The sequence below is a fragment of the Cydia splendana genome, chromosome 24 (assembly GCF_910591565.1).
Source record: "Cydia splendana chromosome 24, ilCydSple1.2, whole genome shotgun sequence".
NCBI lineage: Eukaryota > Metazoa > Arthropoda > Insecta > Lepidoptera > Tortricidae > Cydia > Cydia splendana.
In genome coordinates, this window is record NC_085983.1 from 3,100,640 (window position 1) to 3,126,575 (window position 25,936).

The following is a 25,936-nucleotide window of genomic DNA, read 5'->3' on the forward strand; positions in this document are numbered from 1 at the left end:
ACGCTACACATACACACTACAGGTTATTCAATGCAAGAATTTATTAAATGTACTAATCGAATCACGTTTAATCTTTAATTTGCAACGTAAATTGGAATTGACATAACTTTTGATCTTCTTTGTGCAATTTTTCCTAACCAAAATCATTAGGAGAATCAAGAGTTTTGAACTCACAGGGTTAATAATCGTGTAAGTGACTGAGGCTTGCTATTTATGATCATAAGTTATTTTTACCCGACTACGAAGTCGATGACAAGAGTTGTGATATAACACTTTAAACTCTCGCGTTTTGTACACATATTTAATTACACAAACGGGTCTACGGGTAATTAAATATAAGAGTTGTGATATTAGCAGTCTATGTATGTAATAATACTTTACCACCACCCAGAGGCCTAGCAAAAGGTCTCCTAGTCCATTGCATTTTTGAATCTTTATTTCATAATTGCATTTGTCTAGGGTTGTTTTGGTTTGTGGGCGGCTAGTGAATATGTACAGCGGAAGGCCGCCGCTAACAGTACAAAAAAAATATCAGTTCAAAAACTCCGACACTTCGTTTCCTATAGAAAGCATCACCTCATCACCGGTCACCCGTCATAGTAAACGAAGTGGCGGTTGACCCGGGCCGTTCTAGCGTGAGACATCTTTTATGTATAGGGGTGGCGAGCAGAGCAATCGCCCGGGGCCTCGCTATTGCAGGGGCCTCGCGCAACAACCCTAGAAACAAAAGACAAGGGCCTCGCAAAGGTCTACCACCGCTGCCTTATGCCTGTGGGAATGTTTGTATTGTGTTCCAGAGTTAATTTCCGAATCGTCTTATAGTGAGTGACGTGACGTGAGCTATACAATCGCTACATTTTTAAATAACTTTTTAAACTGGATTTTACAAAAACCCTAGCCGACAGTTTTTCAAACGCTATGCCTGTTATTAGATGAAATCTCACACGTTTTTTCTAATAATTGCGTTTCATATTGTGTACGCTAGATTATGATCGCGAATACAGCTACAAATGGCGAAACGGATGCAGAAAAATCGACTCACGCGCACCGGAATCGGCCATCTTTGATTGCCCGCTGTTTACACTGTGATAATTGCATTAATTATTGATTTATCTTTGTAAAGATGTTAGTAGATATGTTATCTTTTCACGTATGAATACAACACATATGTGCATTTTTCCTATGACTAAGAAAATTAATAGGTATTTCCTTTTTGGGTATCTCGACGATATAAGGTTGTTTTCTGGAGCAAACAGTACATTGTACATTGTGAAACGATACCCTCGTAAGTAACATTTTGGAAACGAGGGAATTAAAGACCCGAGTTTGCAATATTCTTACCCCCGGAGTTACACAGTGTTTTTCATCATACTTGCGAAGAAAAAAACAAATTTTTTTAGCGAAATAATTCTTAAGTACGGTGACATTTCAAACATTTTGTGAAATCTAAAGACCTCGTATGCAATTTTTCACTTACCCCCCTCGATGCACAATGTACTATTAAATACTTGTATAAATTAGAAATAACTTAAAATACTCTTTAAAAGTAACTAAATTGAAATCTCTCAAAATTGACAATTCGATAGACTCAATTTCTATTTTAAACCCGCATAAAACTATAAAGAGTAGGTAATTTGATTGTGACGTCACATGCTAGTATTTCATATCATATAACCCTTAAATGCATAGTGTTGCCAAATGTCTACAAAGACAGTTCACAGATTTAAAAATAAAAGGCTTACGTTCTTGAACGCACCTTTATACCAAACGTCAAGTAGTAGGGTGATGATTTAAGGGTTAAATTTACGCAATATTTTTAATTTATAAAAATTACATTCGTTGTAAGACGAAAAGTCGGAAAGCTTGGAAAAATCCAGCAGTTGATAATTTTTAGTATGTGATTTTGAACGGTTTGTAATTATTTTATATTTAAAAACTTTATCATAGGTATATCACAAATAGTGTACCTTTCTAATGGTAGTAAAAAAAATCATATATCTATTACTGAAAATTACATATTTACATAAATATGATTTAGCCAATTCAACTTCTAACACTGATTTCGCATCGAAGTTATATTTTTTTTTACTATTTTTCCTAGAATCGGCAAACAATTAAGTGATACATATATTAATTTCGGGCAAAAAGAAAAAATCATGCATTTAAGGGTTAAATTCCATAGTAGTAAAATCTTTTTGCTGTTCGAAAAAAGAAACTGATTTGACTAGTAGTCAAATCCTATTTTATAAACATATCAATACATACAATTCTACAATCCGTATCGCATTCCTTATAACGCATTTCATACAACACATACAACTTATACAATGCACCGAGTATCATTGAAAACCAAACAAAGACGTAAACAAACAGCACGTGTAAACACAAGTAAACAATAATAAACAAACCGAGGTCGTCTGTACAGGTCTTTGGCTCGAGCATGGTCGTAAAAATAGATTGTCTATATGTATATCACTTATTGCGTAGTACGTTCACTTTTACGTTACACTTCACAGTTCACTCGCGTGCGCTCAGTTTGAGCGACAATGCAAGACTGAGAGTTAAAACTTAAAGCACTTTGCTGGAGCGTAATTCCTAATGATAACTGAGAATAGTCTGAGTCTAACGCTCACACAACCATTTTTTATGGAGTTAAAACACAACACTCGCGTCCGCTCAGTTTGAGCGACGATGCGAGACTAAGCGCTGAGACTTCAAACTGGAGTCACTTGCACGTAATTGCAATAGCTTACACAGTTGAGGCAACAGGAGTGGTCATTTCTCCATACAAACGTAGTCGACTGTTTTTTCCGTGGTTTTTGAAGCTAGAGCAATGAGTTTTTCAACACAGATTAATATCATTTTTTTACGGAGTTCAAAACTCTACACATACACACTCGCGGTCGGTTGGAGCTACGACGCGATACTGGATTTACTGGAATAAGTGGCTGGAGATTTGCACTTGACGTTCAAACAACCGGTAGTGCGCGTCAAAACATATCCACAGGACAAGACAGATATAGTTAGGTTCTACTTGATATTTTTTCATTTATTTACATAAAATATATATGTGGTATTATCTATGAAAAGGGACCTTATTGTCGATGGCGCTTACGACACTAACATCGATGAGCACAAAACGTAGTAGTTTAAAATTGGGGATTCTGGCCCATTTTAGTTATTTTGATTTCCAATTTAGCAATTAAGTTTCTTTGATTACTGGAACATTCAGTGTTGCTGTCTATCCAATGCGGAGGTCAATTTATGTTATGTGACGCTGATGAACTTATCAGTCATCGGGTTTAAAGGTCCCTTTGTAGTTTTTTATAAATAACTCGTAAACGGTGACCTGTAGCAAAAATGTTCTGATACATAAGTAATCTGCGTAAAATTGTCTACATTAAATATGCTATACACTTTTTCGCTAGGATCAGTATTTAAAAAAATATTTAAGGTAAAAAGTTAAATATGATCAATTGTTAATATTTTTTGTAAATAACTCGTAAACGGGGGCCTGTACCAAAAAATGTTCTAATACATAAGTAATCTACTTAAAATCTACTCACACCAGAGGATGCTGAAGACCGGACGCTTAGCTAAAACGCTAGGTTGAAGGAGAAGAAGATTGATCCTAGGGGCTGTCCATAAATTACGTCATCGATTTTTGACGATTTTGGACCCCCCCCCCCCCCCCTATAATCATCCAAAAATCATGCTTCAAATGACCCCATTTCCTCCTACTTCATGCTACCGTCATCCGATGTCCAGACCCCCCCCCCCTAATTTGAAATGACGTAATTTATGAATAGCCCCCTAGCGAAAAAGTGTATAGAATATTTAAGGCGCTCTTATACTCGAGTTTTACGTTTTCAAGGGGGTGAAGCAGACGAGTGGTAGAACGGGCAGGCGGGCGCCCCGCGCGGCGCACCGCACCATTCCACGGTGGCTCGGCTTGTATGGAGAGAGGGTCAAAAATCGATTTCTCCGAAAGTATCAAAGGTACCCTCAAAATAAGATAATGTTCGTGTTTGTTGTTTAAATATCTAGTAAAAAAATAGTAATAAATAGTTCCACTTTGTATATTTTAGTATAAAAAAAATCTAACTGATAACAAAAAAATATGCAAAATACGTACAATTTTAAAGCCTTATAAAAATAGAATTAAAGAATAAATTACAACATATTCTTGAATAATATAATAAAACAAATAGTTTTTATCAATTATATTGTAAAAATCTATATTTAAAATTAAAAAAATATATATTTACAAAGATGCTAATATTGTACAAATTATGCAACGCAAAATATTTCACGTCACGTGTCAGTCACCTTAAAAAACTAACCTAGATCAACTAATATTTTAGATTCATCTAAAATGTATTTTAAACATCTAGTTAAATAAGTACTCATTGTGACAACTATTGATTTTTTGTTTTTGGTAGTTTCCTACGGCCCGTAATCATAGGGTCCGAATTTACTAGAAAATTATTTAAGAGATTCGTATTTGTCTTGGTGCGCGCACACAATTACTTTACCATACGAAGGTAAAACAGGATAAACCCGAAAATTTATAAAAGTACGTAGTAACAAATATTGGTGTTTTGTTAGTATAGCTTCTGTGAGAAGAGATAGCACATGCATCGTAAGGATTTCATTGGTCTCTAAATTAGCTAATATTCGTCAGGTTGTTGACTGCTGATGCATCCAAGGATGCTAGTGCTGCTAACCTTCTGCGTTTTGATCGCTTACTACAAGCCAAAAAGTCCTTTTTTTTGGCCATCCGGTTGAAGTAGAGGGTTCCGAATTGCCCGATGATGACGGTTGTCCCAATTCAATATTTAACGTCTTTTCAGTCACCTTATTTTTATTGGAAAATTATCTGTTTGCTTCTCACTTAACCAGTTCGAATGTTTCTTAAGGACTATACACTGATTTCGCAAAGATGGTTTCCAATAAATTACAAGTCTACTACCAATGTAAGTACTTTATTATGTTATCCAAATCACTTGTACCTACGTTTTCTACATCTGGCAACATTCCTACTAAATTTTTTAAAGCACTTGACAACATCCTTCTGTATCTGAACTACTAAGTTAAATAAAAATCCCTTTGTAAAAGATCCGACCTACACATCACCTGAAAAAAGAAAGAAAAAGGGTGAATTGTCATCCGCAATATTTTCGTAGAGATGCTACGCGTTTGCTTACCCAAGCGTAGCAGTCTTTTAACTATCAAACCCGCAGGCGTCTGCATATAATCTTTTATGGCCGTTAATCTAGAGATATCAAGCTTCAAAACAATACTACTTTCGATGTTAGAATTCATTGGGAACATAACTAGAAGTTTCAGTAAACAAAATATTCTAATCCTGTTTGTATGACTTTTTGTTACCTCGTAGACCTATTATTATAAATATACTTTTAATGAAAAAGTTATACTTTGTATATAAAATGAAACAACATACCTGATTCTTTAAGCTCCATATTAATAGTAATCACTAAAATTACTATCGCCTCAGGAATTCACTACTAATGACGTTCACTTAATGAGCCTTAGATAAGAGAGCGCGTACAAACGGGAGTTGCGTTAACTTCAAGGATTGTTAGAGAATGAAAGTAATTAGTTATGCGGGATCTATTTATACCTGATAAAAGTACACTTATTAGCTAATAATATTCAAGCATTGGAAACCAAAAAATACCACATGCGTTTTTTTGAGTTATGGCCTAAGGCCAGCCCACCGTGCATTCCCGCGCAGCACGTCTACGTCCTTATTCTGACGACATCGGTATTCTGAATCGTCAGTTCCGGGATTTTTAGTTCGGCAATTAATATTGAAAAAGATTTATTAGTAAATTCGAATTTTGATGAGTACTTAATGAAATTAAAAACCGGACAAGCGCGAGTCGGACTCGCCCACTGAGCCCACCGAGGGTTCCGTACTTTTTAGTATTTGTTGTTATAGCGGCAACAGAAATACATCATCTGTGAAAATTTCAACTGTCTAGCTATCACGGTTCGTGAGATACAGCCTGCTGACAGACGGACGGACGAACGGACGGACAGCGGAGTCTTACTAATAGGGTTCCGTTTTACCCTTTGGGTAGGGAACCCTAAAAATGGTAGGTAAGACGGTGAGGTCGGTGAGTGTACCTAAATAATTATTAATTATATGTATACAATATGAGTGTATACTTGACTGATCATGTTTTTGTAAAAATCGATTTCGACTGGCAAAACATTATTTTTTGGCAACCGGGTTTTTTAACCTAATTAGACCCCGCTGAATCCGAAATTGCAGGTTGATTGATCGAATTCTTGACTGGAAGTGAGATAGTTGATATTAAAGGTCCCTTTTTTTTAGTTTTTCGTAAATAACTCTTAAACGGTGGCGCATAGCAAAAATTTTCTTAAACATAAGTAATCTGCATAAAATTGCCTACAAGAAAGATTCCGTACAATTTTTCGCTAGGATCAATATTCAAAGAGATATTAAGGCTGGAAAGTTAATTATAATCACTTTTTGAAGGTCTCTTTTTTTAGTTTTTCGTAAATAACTCGTAAACGGTGGCCAATATAAAAAAAATTGTTAAACGTTAATAATCGACACAACATTTTCAATAAAAAAAGATTTAGTACATTTTTAGCAGGGATCAATATTTAAAAAGATAATAAAGAGGGAAAGTTAATTATAATAAATTCTAAGGTTCCTTGTTTTTATTTTTTCGTTAATAATTTGAAAAGTATGACTCATAGCAAAAACAAATTTTACACAAATAATAAACATAAAATTTCCTACAAGAAACATGTAGAACACTTTTCGCTAGGATCAATATTTAAAAAGACAAAGCATCCGGTAAGTCAATTATAATCAATTTTAAAGTCCCTTTTTAGTTTTTTGTAAATAACTCGTAAACGGTGTCCCATAGCACAATAGGTTTTTATGAATAAATAATCTCCATAAAATTTTCTGCAAAAAACATCTGAACACTTTTCTCTAGGATCAATATTTAAAACGATATTAAAGGAAGAAAGTTAATCACAATCAGTTCACAGGTCGCTTTTTTTTCGTAAATAACTCGTAAACGGTTGCAACGGGGGTAGTTGCAAAAAATATTATACATAAATATTGAACATAAAATTGTCCACAAAAAAGGTTTTGTACACTTTTTCGCTACGATCAATATTTAATGAGGTATTAAAGGGGGTAAGTTAATTATAATCAATTTCCAGGTCCCTATTTTAAGTTTTTCGTAAATGACTCGTAAACGGTGGCCCATAGCAAAATAGGTTCTTAATGTTAACTAACCCCCCTTGGCTAAAAAGTGGCCTCCATGTTTAAAATTCATTTGTTTACGTAAGATGTCCGTCTTTGGGTCACGAATTTACATGTGTGTACCAAATTTCAACTTAATTGGTCCAGTACTTTTGAAGAAAATGGGCTGTGACAGACGGACAGACAGACAGACAGTCGCACGAGTGATCCTATAAGGGTTCCGTTTTTTCCTTTTGAGGTACGGGACCCTAAAAACTAAAAAAAGTGACATGTGAATTGATTGTAATGAACTTTCTTCCTTTAATATCGTTTTAAATATTGATCCTAGAGAAAAGTGTTCAGATGTTTTTTGCAGGAAATTTTATGTAGATTATTTATTCATAAAACCTATTTTGCTATGGGACACCGTTTACGAGTTATTTACAAAAAACTAAAAAGGGACTTTAAAATTGATTGTAATTAACTTACCGGCTGCTTTGTCTTTTTACCCGACTGCGCGACGCAAAGGAGGGTAATGTGTTTATCAGCCTATATATGTATGTATGTATGTATGTATGTATGTATGTTTGTTCCTATGTGGCACTCCAGAGACCAAACGCGTGAACCGATTTTGATAATTCTTACGTCAATCGAACCGTCTTACTTTTGCGTGTGTCACTAAAGACATGACAGTAATCAAAATTCAATATGGCGACAACCAGACGCCAAAATTGAAAAAAAAAAAAAAAAAAGTTAACGAAATATGTCGAGTAGGTATTTAAAAATTAGTTATAGGTTTCTTTTACAGTTTTTCATTTAGAGTGACCATTTAAAATCTATAACGTTATAAAGTTATAGTAATTCTGTTCAGTAAATACTGCACTGCGCGACGCAAAGGAGGCCAATGTGATTATGTGACTAATGACTATCCTATAATATAAATAAAAATATTATAAATTATAATGAAGCCTATATGTACGTACGTATTTATTTAAGTATGTATGTATGTATGCAAGTATAAAAAGTTGACATACTATATGTCAAGTGGTGTCATATCGTTATGTAAGTACCTATTTAAATTATATTTTTTACGTTTCCCTTATCATTAAATTTGATTAGAATAGGTACCTAAGAAAAATTTAATAAGCTTCGTGACCTAAACGCGGTACTCGGTTGAAAAAGCTGTCATTAGATCACGATTGTATAAAATACTATTGACAAACCCAGAGTGCTTCTGCTTCGAAAGATAGTTTTAACGACCTAAAGCGTCACTTACAGGCTACAGCTTACGGTGAGATATTACTTCATTTGGAATAAATCTTATAATAAAGCTGAAGAGGGTCGAAAGTCTGTACATGGAAGATATTTGAAAAAAAGTTGGCTGGGAATACTTAGAATTGATAACAGAACACGTTCCAACAGTTTTTAGAATTTTTGTCTGTTTATCTGTTTGTCTGTTTATTTGAACGCGCATCACGTGAAAACGGCTGAACGGATTTTGATGAAAACTTTACTAATCTGTCGAGAAAATCCCCGGCCAGGTTATAGGCTATAAAATTTCAACCCCTAAAAGGGGGGGTAGCCACAACACTCGATTGACTTAAGTTTGCTCCTGAATCGTATGGCGCTACTTAGGAAGGAGGGGCAAACTTTTTTCAAATATGTGCTAACACTGTAGAGTACCCTGGTAAAATAACAGATGGCGCTGAATTTAATACGATGTGACATAAATAAGCCACCTAGGAAGGATTTTGCTAAATTAACTCTAAGTTTAGAAGACCCCTCTTCTAAAAATTCAATCAATCGTACGGATAAAACAATTGAATTGATAATTGTGTTGATTTAATAATACAACAAAATTAAACGACAGTAAATTAATTGCCCCCTCATTGCACAGTGCCATCTTTTGGGGAGCTGAGTAAACATTAAGTAACCAAGACAACTAAAAATGAGTTTACATAGTTACGTAGTGGTAAAAAAATAAACACACATATCAACACGCGTATAATTGCATAAAATTATTTAAAATTATTTATTTTCTCCGTCATGAATTATACCTAATCGTAATTATATCGCATCCATATCAAATCCATGTTCATACGTATCGCCTCCTTAAGCACTTAATAATGGCCACGAAGGTGGGTACTTTGAAAAAAAAAAACAACGGGTTGCACTTCGGGAGTGCCGACAGAAGTGAAAACTCAATGACTAGTCCAAAATGTCTGCAGCACTCAAATCAAAATCAAAAATATTTATTTGCATAAATAAGGGTACAAACAATTATCAAAAATGGAAAATACACCATCTTAACCCACATATGGGATAAGACGGAATATTAAAAATGGGGCAAGATAAGGACTAATTCTCTTCATAGAAAAAATTATATCAAAACATCCTCCATATCTTCGTCGTCGACTTCAGTACAAGCTGTGTGGGCCCGGCGTCCACACTACTGATACCCTACCCAGTTTTCCGAAGTTTAAGGTAAGAATTGTTTTCATTATTGAAATGTGAACAAATTATATCTTCTTGTGGTTTTTTCCTGTTCCATTCCCTTTTCCTTCACCTTTCAACTTCTTAGTCGTGTTATTATCAACAGCTGGTTTCGTAGGTCGTTTTCTTTCCTCTATTTCGATGGCCTGAAATAATAGGATATAATTAGCATAATTGGCATGTTCCTAATATAGTAGTATAGTACAATATCCAAACAATGGTGACAAGCGGGTAGAAAGTACCCACTGGGTGCTAAGCTACCTTTAGCAATGGACGCTTGTAATGATTTTATGAATCTAATCTTCTTACAAATCGAATCAGCTAAAATATATATGATGTAGGTAACTTACATTTGTATTTTTGCTCCCCTGATTTCAGGCAAGTTATGGTTGGAGTTGGATGCTATATGGATACATACTCCAATAAAACTAAGTTATATTATATAACTTAGGCAGATTTCTGGAATCAGCTTTCACAAATTTATAGCGTAGGTATTTTGAAATTAATGATTTAGGGATTCAAAATAAACGATTTTTCCATTCCAGACGATATTATTTATAGAAACACGTGACACTGACATTGTCGACAGGTGACATTACAATCAATTTTATTGACAATGACAACTATTTTTGAAGTGAAAATTAATTGTTTAAAATTCGAATAGAAATTGTAAAGTTACCTTGCAGACCTCGCATCTAAATATATTTGGTCATGATATTTTGAGTTTTATTCACCAGTACTAGAGTTCACTTTTATTAGCGATTTCATCAAGATGTAGCTTTATTGAATTATATTTGAGGGATATAAAATTAGAATGTAACTGTGAGATCCTCGTATTTCAACCCGTTCAAGATTACAACATTAAGCTTTATTGCTTAATATAAAAGTCCAGTTTTAAATAATTGACCTGATTATGATACGTTATGACTAAAGTTCTTTGGTGAATAACATTGTCCGTGACACATGACGTCAGCGTTACGTTATGTTACGTTGATAATAACACGACTAAGAAGTTGAAAGGTGAAGGAAAAGGGAATGGAACAGGAAAAAACCACAAGAAGATATAATTTGTTCACATTTCAATAATGAAAACAATTCTTACCTAAAACTTCGGAAAACTGGGTAGGGTATCAGTAGTGTGGACGCCGGGCCCACACAGCTTGTACTGAAGTCGACGACGAAGATATGGAGGATGTTTTGATATTATTTTTTCTATGAAGAGAATTAGTCCTTATCTTGCCCCATTTTTAATATTCCGTCTTATCCCATATGTGGGGTAAGATGGTGTATTTTCCATTTTTGATAATTGTTTGTACCCTTATTTATGCAAATAAATATTTTTGATTTTGATTTGAGTGCTGCAGACATTTTGGACTAGTCATTGAGTTTTCACTTCTGTCGGCACTCCCGGAGTGCAACCCGTTGTTTTTTTTATATCGATATATTTTCGCGCTCGCTTCGCTCGCGTTTTCAATAACTTTCTAACACATGATAAAGGTGACATTCAATTTTCGTGATATAATGATGTGACTGATTTCCATACTAAAAGTAAAAATGACCAACTGTCTATCGAATTGCGTTTTTTTATATCGAAAAAGTGTGGCTTCGCTCGCGTTTTCGATAACTTTCTAAGGTATGATAAAGGTGACATTCGGGTGGCGACTGCATCAGCATTAGGTACTCTGATGCAACGTTACTGCTGCGGCACTGTCAATTTTCGTGATAAAATGATGTGACTGATTTCCATACTAAAAGTAAAAATTTACAACTGTGTATCAAAATGCGTTTTTTATATCGAAAAATTATCGCGCTCGCTTCGCTCGCGTTTTCGATAACTTTCTAAGGTATGATAAAGGTGACATTCGGGTGGCGACTGCATCAGCATTAGGTACTCTGATGCAACGTTACTGCTGCGGCACTGTCAATTTTCGTGATAAAATGATGTGACTGATTTCCATACTAAAAGTAAAAATTTATAACTGTCTATCAAAATGCGATTTTTATATCGAAAAATTTTCGCGCTCGCTCGCGCGCGTATACCTACCTTAATGTATCGTCCGACGACAAAGCTATTAATAAAAACAATGTCCCTGGAGTAGGCGTAAGAATCGAACCATCGACGACCGAATTCGATGCACTTCGTGGACAGGGCAAAATAGAGAGAAAAATGTTGCCATTGATATTGTGCTGGGGTGTTACTGTACATAAGCTACAAGGAACGACTTTAGACCGAGCTGTGGTTGATTTAAGTTCTCGCATTTTTGCAAAAGGTCAAGCATATGTAGCTTTAGCCGCGTTAGGTCTCTAAATGGATTAATTATCAGTAGTTGAGACCACCGCAAGCTACCTCACGATATTAACTCCCTCAATGAAATGACAAGATTGCGAAATTTGCCGTCTTTTAATACTAACTAAAAAGTGTTAAATAAAAAAAAGATAATTTAGAAAAAAATAAAAAAAACTGAAAAGAAAAAAACAAGTTCAGTAGTCGAGAACATTGAATCAGTTTCATGATTAACATTTCGTATGTCAATTTGGACCTTGGAGTTTAAAAATAATGTCCAAATCGCTTGTGACGGATCCGGAACGAGGCATACGAATCGTTATGACACAGATAAAACAAACTATACATTCTTATACGATACAGCAACTTCAACAGTCGGGACCCATTAAAAGTCTAGGCTGCGGCACTAATGTTGACGACAATAATGGGTCCCGACTGTTGAAGTTGCTGTTTCGTATAAGAATGTATAGTTTGTTTTATCTGTGTCATAACGATTCGTATGCCTCGTTCCGGATCCGTCACAAGCGATTTGGACATTATTTTTAAACTCCAAGGTCCAAATTGACATACGAAATGTTAATCATGAAACTGATTCAATGTTCTCGACTACTGAACTTGTTTTTTTCTTTTCAGTTTTTTTTATTTTTTTCTAAAGATAGCTTTTTTGCAGTCGGGTTTTTAAATATTGATCCTAGCGAAAAGTGTTCTACATGTTTCTTGTAGGAAATTTTATGTTTATTATTTATGTGTGATCAACAGGGTAAAGACCGGTAGTGATCACCGAATCGTAAGAGGCACACTGAATATCAATATTAAACTTGAAAGGTCCAGCCTGATGAAGTCTACGCTCCGACCTACTCGAGCCCATGTTCAAAACCCCGAAAGCTTTCAACTCGAGCTCTCTAACCGCTTTGCTTGCCTAGAGAACTTGGCTTCAGTGGACGAAATCAACGACGGGCTAGTGGAAACTGTCCACACAGTAGGGTCTAAGTTTTTTAGACCCCGCCGTAAAGATAGACCTCAGAAATTGACCGAGCAAACCTTAAACCTCATGGCTGAACGACGCTCGCTACAGTTGCAGTCTCCCGATGACGCGGAGTCATATAGGCAGCTCAATAGACGTATATCTAAGTCCTTGCGACATGATCTGCGTCTCTTTAATACTAACCGTATTAAAGAGACTATTGAGCGAAACCAAGGCTCCAAAGTGTTCGCAAAGGACAAAGCAACGCAAGCAAAGCAAGGGTCTATTGGGCAAAGCCAGCTGACAAAGCTGAAACGGGAAGATGGCAGCATAGCGTCGAGCAAAGCGGAGGTTTTAGGTGAGATCGAGAGGTTCTATGGACAGTTATACACTTCGATCGCAAAGCCCGTTGACAGCTTGGTAGGAGATCCAAGAGCCAAGCTGTCCCGACATTATACCGAAGATATCCCGGACATCAGTCTGTACGAGATTAGGATGGCCCTGAAGCAGCTTAAGAACAACAAGGCGCCGGGCAAAGACGAAATCACTTCAGAGCTTCTGAGAGCGGGTGGAACACCGGTACTTAAAGTCCTCCAGAAGCTCTTTAATTCCGCCTTGTCCGAGGGCATAACGCCTGAAACATGGAATAGAGGCGAGGTGGTGCTGTTCTTCAAAAAAGGTGATAACAACCTATTGAAGAACTACAGACCCATCACGCTTCTGAGCCATGTCTATAAGCTGTTTTCAAGGGTCATCACGAACCGTCTCGAACACAGACTTGATGACTTCCAGCCTCCCGAACAAGCCGGTTTCCGAAAAGGCTATAGTACCATAGACCACATCCATACGCTGCGGCAAGTTATACAGAAGACCGAAGAGTATAACTTGCCATTATGCTTAGCGTTTGTGGACTATGAGAAAGCCTTCGATTCGGTGGAAACATGGGCGGTGCTTGAGTCTCTTCAGCGATGCCATATTGACTATCGGTACATCGAAGTGTTGAAGTGTTTGTATAATAACGCCACCATGTCGGTCCGAGTACAGGAGCAGAGCACGAGGGCGATTCCATTGCAAAGAGGCGTAAGGCAGGGAGACGTTATCTCTCCGAAACTGTTTACTGCCGTAATGGAAGACGCCTTCAAGCTCCTGGAATGGGAAGGACTTGGCATCAACATCAACGGCGAATACATCACTCACCTTCGGTTTGCCGACGATATCGTAGTCATGGCAAAGTCGATGGAGGAACTCAGCATGATGCTCGATGACCTCAACCGAGTTTCACAACGGGTGGGCTTGAAAATGAACATGGACAAGACGAAACTTATGTCAAATGCCAATGTTGTGCCCATCCCAGTCTCTGTTGGGAACTCGGTACTCGAAGTTGTTGACTAGTACATCTACCTAGGACAAGTAGTACAATTAGGTACGTCCAACTTCGAGAAAGAGGTCAACCGCCGAATCCAACTCGGTTGGGCAGCGTGCGGGAAACTACGTAATGTCTTTTCGTCCGACATACCTCAGTGCCTCAAGACGAAAGTCTTTACTCAATGTGTGTTACCAGTGATGACTTACGGCTCCGAAACGTGGTCTTTCACTATCGGCCTCATCTCAAAACTCAAAGTCGCTCAACGAGCTATGGAGAGGGCTATGCTCGGAGTTTCTCTACGTGATCGAATCAGAAATGAGGAGATCCGTAGACGAACTAAAGTCACCGACATAGCCCACCGGATTAGCAAGCTGAAGTGGCAATGGGCAGGCCACATTGCACGCAGAGAAGATGGCCGATGGGGTCGAAATGTGCTCGAGTAGAGACCACGGACTAGCAAGCGCAGCGTAGGACGTCCACCCACAAGATGGACAGACGATCTTCTTAAGGTCGCCGGAAGACGCTGGATGCGGGTCGCTTCCAACCGGCACGTATGGAGGTCCAAGGGGGAGGCCTATGTTCAGCAGTGGACGTCTTATGGCTGAGATGATGATGATGATGATGATTTATGTGTAAGATTTGTTTTTGCTATGAGTCATACTTTTCAAATTATTCACGAAAAAATAAAAACAAGGAACCTTAGAATTTATTATAATTAACTTTCCCTCTTTATTATCTTTTTAAATATTGATCCCTGCTAAAAATGTACTGAATCTTTTTTATTGAAAATTTTGTGTAGATTATTAGTTCATTTTTTTATATTGGCCACCGTTTACGAGTTATTTACGAAAAACTAAAAAAAGGGACCTTTAATATCACATATCTCACTTCCAGTCAAGAATTCGATCAAGCAACCGGCAAATTCGGATTCAGCGGGGTCTAATTAGGTTAAAAAACCCGGTTGCCAAAAAGTAATATGTTTTGCCAGAAGAAATCGATTTTTACAAAAATGTGACCAGTCTAAATTATTCAATTTGATTAATTTTATAGCCTTTTAAAATATGTTTACACAATTTATCAATCGTGACTGAATTCCGGATTGGTTAGATGGGTGTGTGCCTTTGCTGCCCAACTTGTTATAAAATGACAATATGACGGACGAATGTCTGAAATGTCACCGTATTTAAGAATTATTTTGCTTTTCTTCGTAAGTATGTTGAAAAACATTGTGTGTATAACATATTTGCATATTTATACTGTGATTACCCATTTTATGAAACGTCCGCTAAACTAGCACAGGTCCGACGCTGACAGTGGTCACGGGCGTACTGGCGTGAGGAATAGGCGCAAGGTATTGCCGCGTAGGGTGTAATTTAGTAGGCAAAATGTTGAATTCATCAAATGATGAATGAAAAAATTAACGTATCGATAAAAGGACAAGCAATAATGAAGATTTACTTAAAAGCTATCGACTGAAGTAAGTTTCATATACATTTTCGTCCTAGTACTTCTAACATAAGGAAATAAAGACAGTGTTAGGCATGTTTTCAACTTAAGATTCTATCGAGAAAATAATGAGCCGTCGTGTTTCTGACAAGCAATAACGTAGTTCAAGGACTGAAGTTATATATACTAGAAAATAATGCATGAAATCCTTGTAAAAGTCTGTAAATATGGTGGTGGTAATCAAAGAAACTTAATTGCTAAATTGGAAATCAAAATAACTAAAATGGGCCAGAATCACCAATTTTAAACTACTACGTTTAGTGCTCATCGATGTTAGTGTCGTAAGCGCCATCGACAATAAGGTCCCTTTTCATAGATAATACCACATATACATTCTACTTGAATTAATAGACAAGCCGACGGAAATCGATTTCTATAGACGCCCCACTACCACCAAGCACATGCATAACACTTTTTTTAGCATTTGTGCTGTTGGTACAGAAAAAGAAACTCATTGCAGCAATTTTTCTGATAATGTGTGGCTTATCATCAGAGAAGGGTCCTTATGCACACGGAGAATAAGGACCCTTTAGGCACGGAACGCCACATTTGCGTTTGTTGTACAGTGTACACTACTTATGTTGGTGATGTAGAAAGCGGTGCAGTGAGCGTAGTGAACATCTGTAAAGTTTGCGGTGTAAACAAAGGGGGGGTAGTCAATTAGTCATTGTTATTGACGGGACGGTTACGACACGACTTGTTTACGTCGGACAGGTTAATCTACCAATAGATATGAAGTTATATTGACACATTGCTGGCCCAATATTACAAGGTTCTATGTTACATTTTCAAGATAGTTGAAATTCGACTTAATGTCACTATGACAATCTTCAAATTTCAGTTCGATAAAATTGAAACATAGAGCCCTGTAATATTGGGCCAGCGACATGTGATGCTGATGTGATATAGGAGACATTTTTACTGACATTTTATTGGTGATTTTTGTTCTGATCTCAATTTAGTTTAACCAATGTTAGTTTAAGTGCTGACGCGATCGCTTTGCAGTGGGTGCGCTACGCGTACACTCACACTCCCTTAGTTTAGCCCTAAATAAGCTTTTACATTACGTTATTCAAGACATTATAGATCGATACTCCAAGCAAGTAGTTTCATTCAACGTCCCACCTCACATCCTGGCAGGATCGCCATGTAAGGTGGGACGTAAAGACAAACACTATCTCAGGAGTATAGGTTTATTCTGATATATGATACTTATGCTAGGGTATATATAGGGTACATGTGAGAGAGTGTGCGTGTCATATATGGTGCACACTACAGCTTGGACAGGTCTCCACGGAAGACCAGCGTCGATACCTGAAAGGTAACTTGACATCAAGCTGAGGGGAGACCTAAGTAACGTTTATGTTTTATACTTCTAAAGGTGTTGTATTAGTTTTAAGCAATACTGTAAGCGTCCTGAATAAAATTATTTTTTTCTTCTTCGACATTTCAAAATAGAACAGTTTTCTACTAGGAATAAAAGGCACTAGTTGTTAACTAATTGATATCATTTTCATGTACGTTCGAATTGGCCTCTAGAATTCTAGACAGTGTTGTGAATAACGCTTATTTTTAGGCTTTAAGACTCAAGCCCTCAAGACTCGTAAGTCTTGAAGACCCGACTATATTTGAGAATTGTATTTATTTATTTTACGCGTATGGATGTAAGAAATCGTCTTTGCCGCCTTTGAGGCGTTAACCCACGAGAGTCTAAAGGGTTCGAGTATTTAAGCCTCGAAATGAGCGTTACTCACAACAAAAAACTGAAACTGATCTCTAGAGGTAATCTCTAGAGGTTCTATTAAGGTACCTAGCAAAAAGTCATAGGAAATGAGAGTGTAAACAAGGCCTTGATTTCACTTTTTACCAGATTACGTAGTTGATTCGATTGATACCAATTAAAAATCCGGTTCGTGTGCTACGTTTAAGAAATTATGCATTTATAGAAAAAGAGGAACTTGTAACAAAACATACAAAACTTATATTGAATTTATTAGTGTACCTTGATAACCTCGCGGTTCTTTTTGAAAAACATTATATTATACACTTAACACATATAAACATTATACGCCGCATTATTGTTCGCGATAAACTCAAAAACTACTGAACGGATTTTCATGCAGTTTTCACCTATCAATTGAGTAAACTTGAGGAAGTTTAGGTTGTGGTTTAGGTGTATAATTTGTTAACCCTTGCGAAGCCGGGACGGGTCGCTAGTATTACTCTAAGGTTCAGCGGTTTAAGCGTGAAGAGGTACCTAACAGACAGACAGAGTTACTTTAATAGTAGGGATTCCTAATAATACCTATTATGTATTGTTAGAAAACAGCCGTATTTATACAAAAGCTATTGTTGTGTTTTATGACTAACAGTAAAAATGGAGCTAAAAACATCCTCAATGCATGCTTGGACTTGTTTTAGCCGCTGACTCATATTATGTTTTGGTTTCTTTGTCGCCTCCCCTTTCTTGTTATATTCTACTTTTAAAGGGTTGACCTACATTTATATACACAAACATGTATATATTTACTCTCGTTATTTACCAACCGTACCTAAAGAAGCCCCGAGACCGAGCAAAACTTATTACGAGTTGCAACAATGATTTATTAGTACTATAATCGAAATCGCTCATTCCTATTCAGGTCAGGCTCCAATTTCACCACGGTGACAGGTGCGACAATTGTAAAACATCACTGTTGCTGACGTCACAGGCATCCATGGGCTACGGTTACCGCTTACCATCGGGCGGGCCGTATTCCTGTTTGCCACCATCATTGTTTTATTAAAAAAAACTTTATTATATCGGAAAAAAACAGATATTTCTCTTGCTAAGTTTATGACAATTGTCACAAGAAACACTACAATTGTCACGAATTTCCGACATATAACTCATTACCTGTCAAGAATTACCTACAATTCTTCTAAATCTTGACAATTGTCAGAAACTACGCAAAAGAAATATCTGTTTTATTCCGATATAATAAAGTTTTTTTTTAATAATACAATGATGGTGGCAAACAGGAATACGGCCCGCCCGATGGTAAGCGGTAACCGTAGCCCATGGATGCCTGTGACGTCAGCAACAGTGATTTTACAATTGTCGCGCCTGTCACCGTGGTGAAATTGGGGCCAGGTGGTCAAGTAGGTAAAAGCCTGACTAGTGATATACATTATAATCCGGCACCATGTTTCGGAAATTCATTGGAACTACATTTTTCATACTAAACTGAACTGTCACCTTAGGGGTCATCCATTAATTACGTCACACGAATTTCTAGGTTTTTTGACCCCTCCCCCCCCCCCCCCTTGTCACATTTGGTCACATTTGGCAAACCCCTCCCCCCTAGTATGATGTCACATTTTTTCTACGAAATCGCCAAATCGAATTAAAAAAAAATAAGAATTAAGTAAGTACCTAAGTATTATTAATATTTTATCAAAATATTTTTGACGATATAAATATTACTAATTTTATAACCCAAAACTGCTTAGGAAAGAAAATTAAAAGAATAAAAACGAATATCGTTTTAAAAACTTGTTATTTAAATGTACAGCGAATAAAATAATTAAAAAAAAATCGGTTACTGATGAAGTTAAAGTGACGTCACAAAGTTTGTGTCTCCCCCCTCCCCCATGTCACAATATGTCACATTTTCTTGACCCCCTCCCACCCCCTAAACGTGTGACGTAATTAATGGATGACCCCTTATAGATGAGAATAACAGCGCCCTCTTGACAATGATCATATATTTCTGGTCGTGCTTTAACTAGGTAGATAAGGAACTAATCATTCTGTGAGTCTTACGAAATCTTATCAGTTGTCACGCTTCTGTGCTACACAATGAACAGACACGTCACAGCATTGATGGCGCATGTTCAATGAATAAGTACGTACGCAAGTGATAAGTTCATGTACAAGACGCGGAGCGAGCGGTGAACCTGTCGTGAGTCGTTCTATCTTCTGCTCGATTCAAACATTAAGATACGTCGAGTCACAAAACGACGTAATTAGTTATCAATGTTATTATTGAAGTTCTTTCGGATATGCGATAAACATTAATACGAATAGCAACGTGCAATAGGGTGGCCCATCAATAACTTGCAAGCAATGCGGAGAGATTCCAAAAAGTCGGAATAGTTCTCGGTCATGGTATAATAATATACTCCGCCTGGTACTCCATTCCCGTCTTTTCTAGGTCACCTAACTGACACGGGCCTACGTCATCATGCGACAGCGCTATATGATAATATGCGATAGCGCTATATATAGCGGCCATGTTGTTGTGACGTAGGCCCGTGTCACTCTGGGAATGGAAGACCATGTTTTATTAGACTATGGTTCTCGGTCACCATCCACTGAACTGCCATCAGAAGGGTGACCGGGTACCAAGTGCGCTCTCTACGATACCCACTCTAGGAGCCCTAGGAGAGGAGGGCCATAGAGATTATAATATATTATAAACAATAAATATTAGCGTTCAGAACCTTTATGACTCTCTCGATTTATTGTGGTTTCTAATACAATACACAATAGGGTATCGAAATAACTCATCTGGAAAACTAAAGGCGCATTTCCGAACTGATATCATTATCATAAGTAAATGTGCTTCCTCGTGTGACAAGGTCTTATCGGAGCCATTGTTGCCAAATAATAGGCCCAGATACACTATCAATGACAGGAAGGTGTAGATACATTTGGGTTGCAAATTGGGCTGGGGCAGAGTTAAATTTTATGAATGAAATGGACACAAAATGTGTTGGAGTTTTTGAAGTGAAAACTTCTTTAGCGGCGCTGTGCACTTTTTGTGATGGGGAAAAAATGTTAAACTCGCAACAGGTCATGTTACCGTAAGATTCGTAAGACGTAAGACGGATACGTGACCTGATCGAAAAACCGTTACAATGTCATTGAGTTTTCACTTCTGCCGGCACTCCCGGAGTGCAACCCGTTGTTTTTTTTTTCCACCTACACTTGTCTGTATTATACCATTAGAATCCTTACCTTCATCACAGAATAAGTAATAGTACTACCATACAGAAAGGAAACTTCCTACAAAACCGAATTTTACAGCGGTTCAGGGACGAATCATGCTGTCCTTTTCGAATGTATGGCACTATATCCCTTTCGGCTAAATAGGGTTGTCAAAATTCAAGTAATTATCTCTGGTTGTGCACGCAAAGGGACGTCAAGTTGTGCCAACCTAATAATTGCTCGGAGCAATGCTGAGCCGACCGAAGCCGAGAATGCCCGAACGCTCTAGTTTCCTACCCCTGCCTTCATTTAAATGCAAAACATAATAATATTTATCTACAGAGGCACTTATCTTGTTCTATTGAATTTGGTCATATTTAGGTATAGGTATATGCCAGATCAATTAAAACCTTGAAACGAGCAGATTAAAAGTGCGACGTTGCCAGCTCAGTTCAGGGACAGACTTCAGTAAATAGTTTGAGTCTCTGAGAAAACTGCTACTAATCGCATGACCTCTAAATGATATGTCAATATTTGGTATCGAGTCTGCAAATAATAAAGCGATTAATATATAGTACTTGGAACTTTAAGATATAGTCAATGGGCGTATTCAGAATAATAAACAATCAATTGTTTAAAAATGTGTCCCCTGTTTTCCATATAAAATTGATGAGTACGTTTTGGAGCCGGTCCATATAAAATGAAATGAGGAGCGCGTCACAACATTGTCAAGAGACGGTCATTCTTTTTGGTTATTCGGATCTAGCTTTAGCCAAAGAAAAATCAGAATTCCAAAAAAAATCGTATGATAAAGTAAATAACGTGACGTACGTAACCACCCAACTAAGTACAACTATTTTCCCAAATATGGTACAAAACACTTTGGCAAAATATGGACCAGCCCAGTATTACAATCCGATACTTCCAGTGGCGGATTTTCCGTAAGGCCCAGTAGGCCCGGGCCTAGAGCGGCATGATATTAGGGGCGGCAGCAAGACGGGATTTATAGATGGGAGCATAGTCTAATAAAACATGGTCTTCCATTCCCAGAGTGACACGGGCCTACGTCACAACAACATGGCCGCTATATATAGCGCTATCGCATATTATCATATAGCGCTGTCGCATGATGACGTAGGCCCGTGTCAGTTAGGTGACCCATAGTCTAATAAAACATGGTCTTCCATTCCCAGAGTGACACGGGCCTACGTCACAACAACATGGCCGCTATATATAGCGCTATCGCATATTATCATATAGCGCTGTCGCATGATGACGTAGGCCCGTGTCAGTTAGGTGACCTAGAAAAGACGGGAATGGAGTACCAGGCGGAGTATATTATTATACCATGGATGGGAGCTGAGAAAGGGGCGGCTAGTAGTTACTACAGGGCCTGGGGCCTAGGGGGGCCAACACTGCAAATCCGCCACTGCATACTTCCCACTCGAAAAACGTTACCCCACCATAGTCCAGTCCGGTTTAACCGTTATCGATAACTGAAGATAAAGAACACGGCTTCCTAATTTAAATATCTTGAAGGCGAAACGGTTAAAGAATCAACAAAAGACCGTTACTGGTTCCTATTGAAGGTCGTCAGGATGCGTGACTGGCGGCGCGTGCGCCGTGTGCGAGGGAGAAGGAAGATGTGCGTGAGAGGGTGAGTCACGTAATCGACTTTGGGTCAAGTTTAAAAATATAATGACATTGATACACACACAATTAATTGCACATCAAAAACTAAAAATAATGCCTTTGTATAAGTAGGTAAGGCACATATGTAGTTGTATAAATTTTAAAGCTGTTTAGACAAAGCTTAGGCTGTCTTGTATTGTATAGTTCGTTTTTTTAGCACTAGAAAAAGACTACGCGATCTTGACGTGTCTTTTAATTAGTTTTAATCGAAAAACGCTTTTTAAAAATCAGTAACTATTAATTATAAAAGCAAAATAGTGTAAATAATCGTATATGATTCATAATTGTTACATATTTGCCGTGACTTATTTTTCAAAAGTGTTTTTCAATAAAAAGACACGTCAAGATTGTTTACCTTTTTTCTGATGCTAAAAAAAACGAACTACCCATAGCTAAAAAACCAACGTCGATATTACATTCGTAAGTAACGCTTATCTGGATGACCTGTGGATTTGGCAAATGCCCGCACAAGGACAAAGAACTTCAGTACGGTTACCATCAGTTTGTCACTGACATAAACGCCGTCGAGAACGTAATTTACTTTCTATACGTCCCGTTTGCACTAATATGCGAGTGCGAGCGAGATGTATAGTAAATTACGTTCTCGACGGCGTTTATGTCAGTGAAAAACTGATGGTAACCGTACAGGAGTATCAGGAGTCACGAAACGTATTAAGTGTTCCTGCTATCGGTCAAATATTCTTGACATTGATGGTCTTTGAGAGCCTAAAATCGTTATCTGCCTCTCTATCGCTGTTGCATGTTCAAGTGGCAGAGAGGCAGATAGAGTTCGACCAAGATAACTCTGCAACGATATTGACAGCACAAACTAGACTGTACAAGTGTTGTTTATACGTCACCAACATCATAATTTCATAGAAATTTGACGTTTAAAATACAATTTGCACAGTCTGGGCTATCAAAATCGCTGCCGACTTATCTTGGACTAAGACGCTTAGCATACTGGATGCGATTCGCACGTGCGAGCGGGACGTCTATAATACGTAAGCGTTGTCTCGCTCAAACATCGGAGCGATGTGCTAATGGGATCCAGTGTGTGCCTAAGGGCTGATTTTGACGGCACGCGAACTCTCATGCGATTTTAGTTACATTGCGGACTGTTGGTTACGTCCAATTCAACCGACCGATCAAAAACCGCAATGTAATGAAACTCGCATGCGACTTCTCGCACCGTCTAAATGAGCCCTAACTCTAACGATCTTCGATTTGTCGATGTTGGCGCCGTTGGCGGTAATAAGCCCGTTGGTAATGACAGAACAAGTCAATTCAGTCCCCGACTTAGCAAGTTGGCAGCGACGAAGTATGACAGCGCCACTACAGACGTCATATTTTCATTGATCGTGTCCAGTCATTGACGTATATATCTAAGGACTGGCCTTACGGGCACTAAAAATGGTACTAGTTCTGGGGTTTCACTCACGAATTCCAGCCAATCGTGCAGTCTAACGCAACTAGTTGCGACCAATCGCGCGCGTGATGCAAACTCATCAACCAATCAGAGTGTACTAAAGATAAACCAACATAGTCACAGTGGCTCTAGCCACCTGTATTTTTAAAAGTTGTTAAAAACATATTTATTAGCGTTAAGGTAGTTTTTAAGCACCGCTGTACTCCTGTCCCGCGCCCGCGCCACCAGCGAAGTCATCCTATGTTCACTTGTAAGATACCTATAGGTACATAGTAAGAAAGGGCTACGCTGGGACGGTAGGACAGTGCAAAATTATGTACCTGCTTTTGATGTACTTATAAAAAGAGCGAGCTCATCGCCAACAAACTGCCCCGCAGTTTGGCGAATTTTTGTATTGTGGTACGCATATTTTATATTTCCATGTTATTTTCAATAAAAAAAAAAAAAATCGCGCGCGTGATGCGAAGTCATCAATCAATCGCGGTGTAGCGGTGTCACACCGCTATACTGGCCCCTGTCATACCTCATTATTCTTGTCCGTAAGGCCAATCCCTAGATATCTATGTCAATGTGTCCAGTAGTTCAGAAGTTTCAGAACATCCGAGATGAAGCTGAATTTGGCAAGCTCCTACTTACTCATGGGACAAGGAACTTGAGTCATGAAACTAATTAGTAATTAACATTGAAATGTTCCTGATTATCGGTCCCGTATGCATGACAGAGATTGATGGGAATGACTACTACGTCCAGTTTTATCTATTCACTAATGTGTTTTGAATCTTTGTCATAACAGGGGGGAGACGCTCCTCCTTTCGGGCATTCTCGGCTCCGTTCGGCTCAGCATTGCTCCGAGCGATGATTAGGGTTGACACAACTTGACGAATGACGTCCCTTTGCGTGCACGATAGGGATTTCAGAACCGGTACTGTTTAAAAGAACCGGGATTTTCGGTACCAGGCAAAAATGAAACCGGGATTTCCCGGTATTTTCGGTACTTTCGGAACTGCCCACAAAAATCAGTTTTTACATCAATTTTCAGTAAAAAAAGCGTAAAACGACCATAAGTCTTTCTTAAAACAATAAAAAAAGTAGCATAGTGAAGGTACACACTTCTTTTGTACCATAATATGTGACGTTCCACGGGAAAAGGTACCTTATGAGGGTTTCTAGTTTCGGAGATATTAAATGTTTTGTAAAGAGGTGAAAAAATGCTCAATTTTTTTTTATTGTGTGATCTGAAACCTTAATGCCTAACGTTTGTTTACCTGTTTTTATTTTTGTTATAAGTTAGTTATAAGCCTAGTAATGTCGTCTCAGAGTTTAGTAGAAAAGGTACCTTATGGAAAAATGATTGAAAATTCCCAAAAAAACTAGTCAATACGGGAAAAGAAGTTTGGTAGAGAACTGTATTAGCATTCTGCAAAACTAATTTCATAATTTCAGTTCTGGTTGGGGCGCCTCGCAAATATTATAACCGTACATAGACCGACATCACAAATCCAAGTAGACTGCTATTATACCAAAGTTACTCTCGTCAAGTCTTTCTTAACTAGAATAATCTTCATTTGGTTTGGTCGCATGCAGTAAATCAGCCATTGGTTTGCTGAAAAATGCCAATACCCGACGCATTACCTTATGGAATATCTGAGGTCATTGAACCTCAATGCCGCTTATCTTCAATAGCAACCGAAATATATTATTGATAAGAAATAGACGATTTATACCATCTTAACCCCAAAATATTATTAGTTTATCCTAACTGTTCCATCATCATCATGCCTCATCATGTAACTTGACCACAAGGTACCTTTTCATTACATACAAATTATTGGTCTTTTTTAAGATTATTATGACGAAGAACTAATTAAATTGGGGGCAGTTTAATGTAAATAAATATTTTCTATTCATAAAAGATAAACTATAATATGATTGATATTTTGTAGTGATGTATTATTAGATTTATTTCCATAAGGTA

General features: G+C 37.7%; 1 protein-coding gene across 2 annotated transcripts in view; it reads right to left on the reverse strand.

Moving 5' to 3' along the window:
* Positions 1 to 25,936, reverse strand: part of LOC134802457 (BCL2/adenovirus E1B 19 kDa protein-interacting protein 3) — a 68,139-nt gene that overhangs the window by 11,398 nt on the left and 30,805 nt on the right. The window contains exon 1 of one of the 2 annotated variants that reach the window (XM_063775128.1): positions 2,409 to 2,668. The exons of the other annotated variant lie outside the window; for it this stretch is intronic. Coding sequence (XP_063631198.1) covers positions 2,409 to 2,442 — 34 coding nt within the window. The 5' untranslated portion in view covers positions 2,443 to 2,668. Of the gene's footprint in view, positions 1 to 2,408; positions 2,669 to 25,936 lie in introns of those variants that run through there. 2 annotated transcript variants of the gene reach the window in all.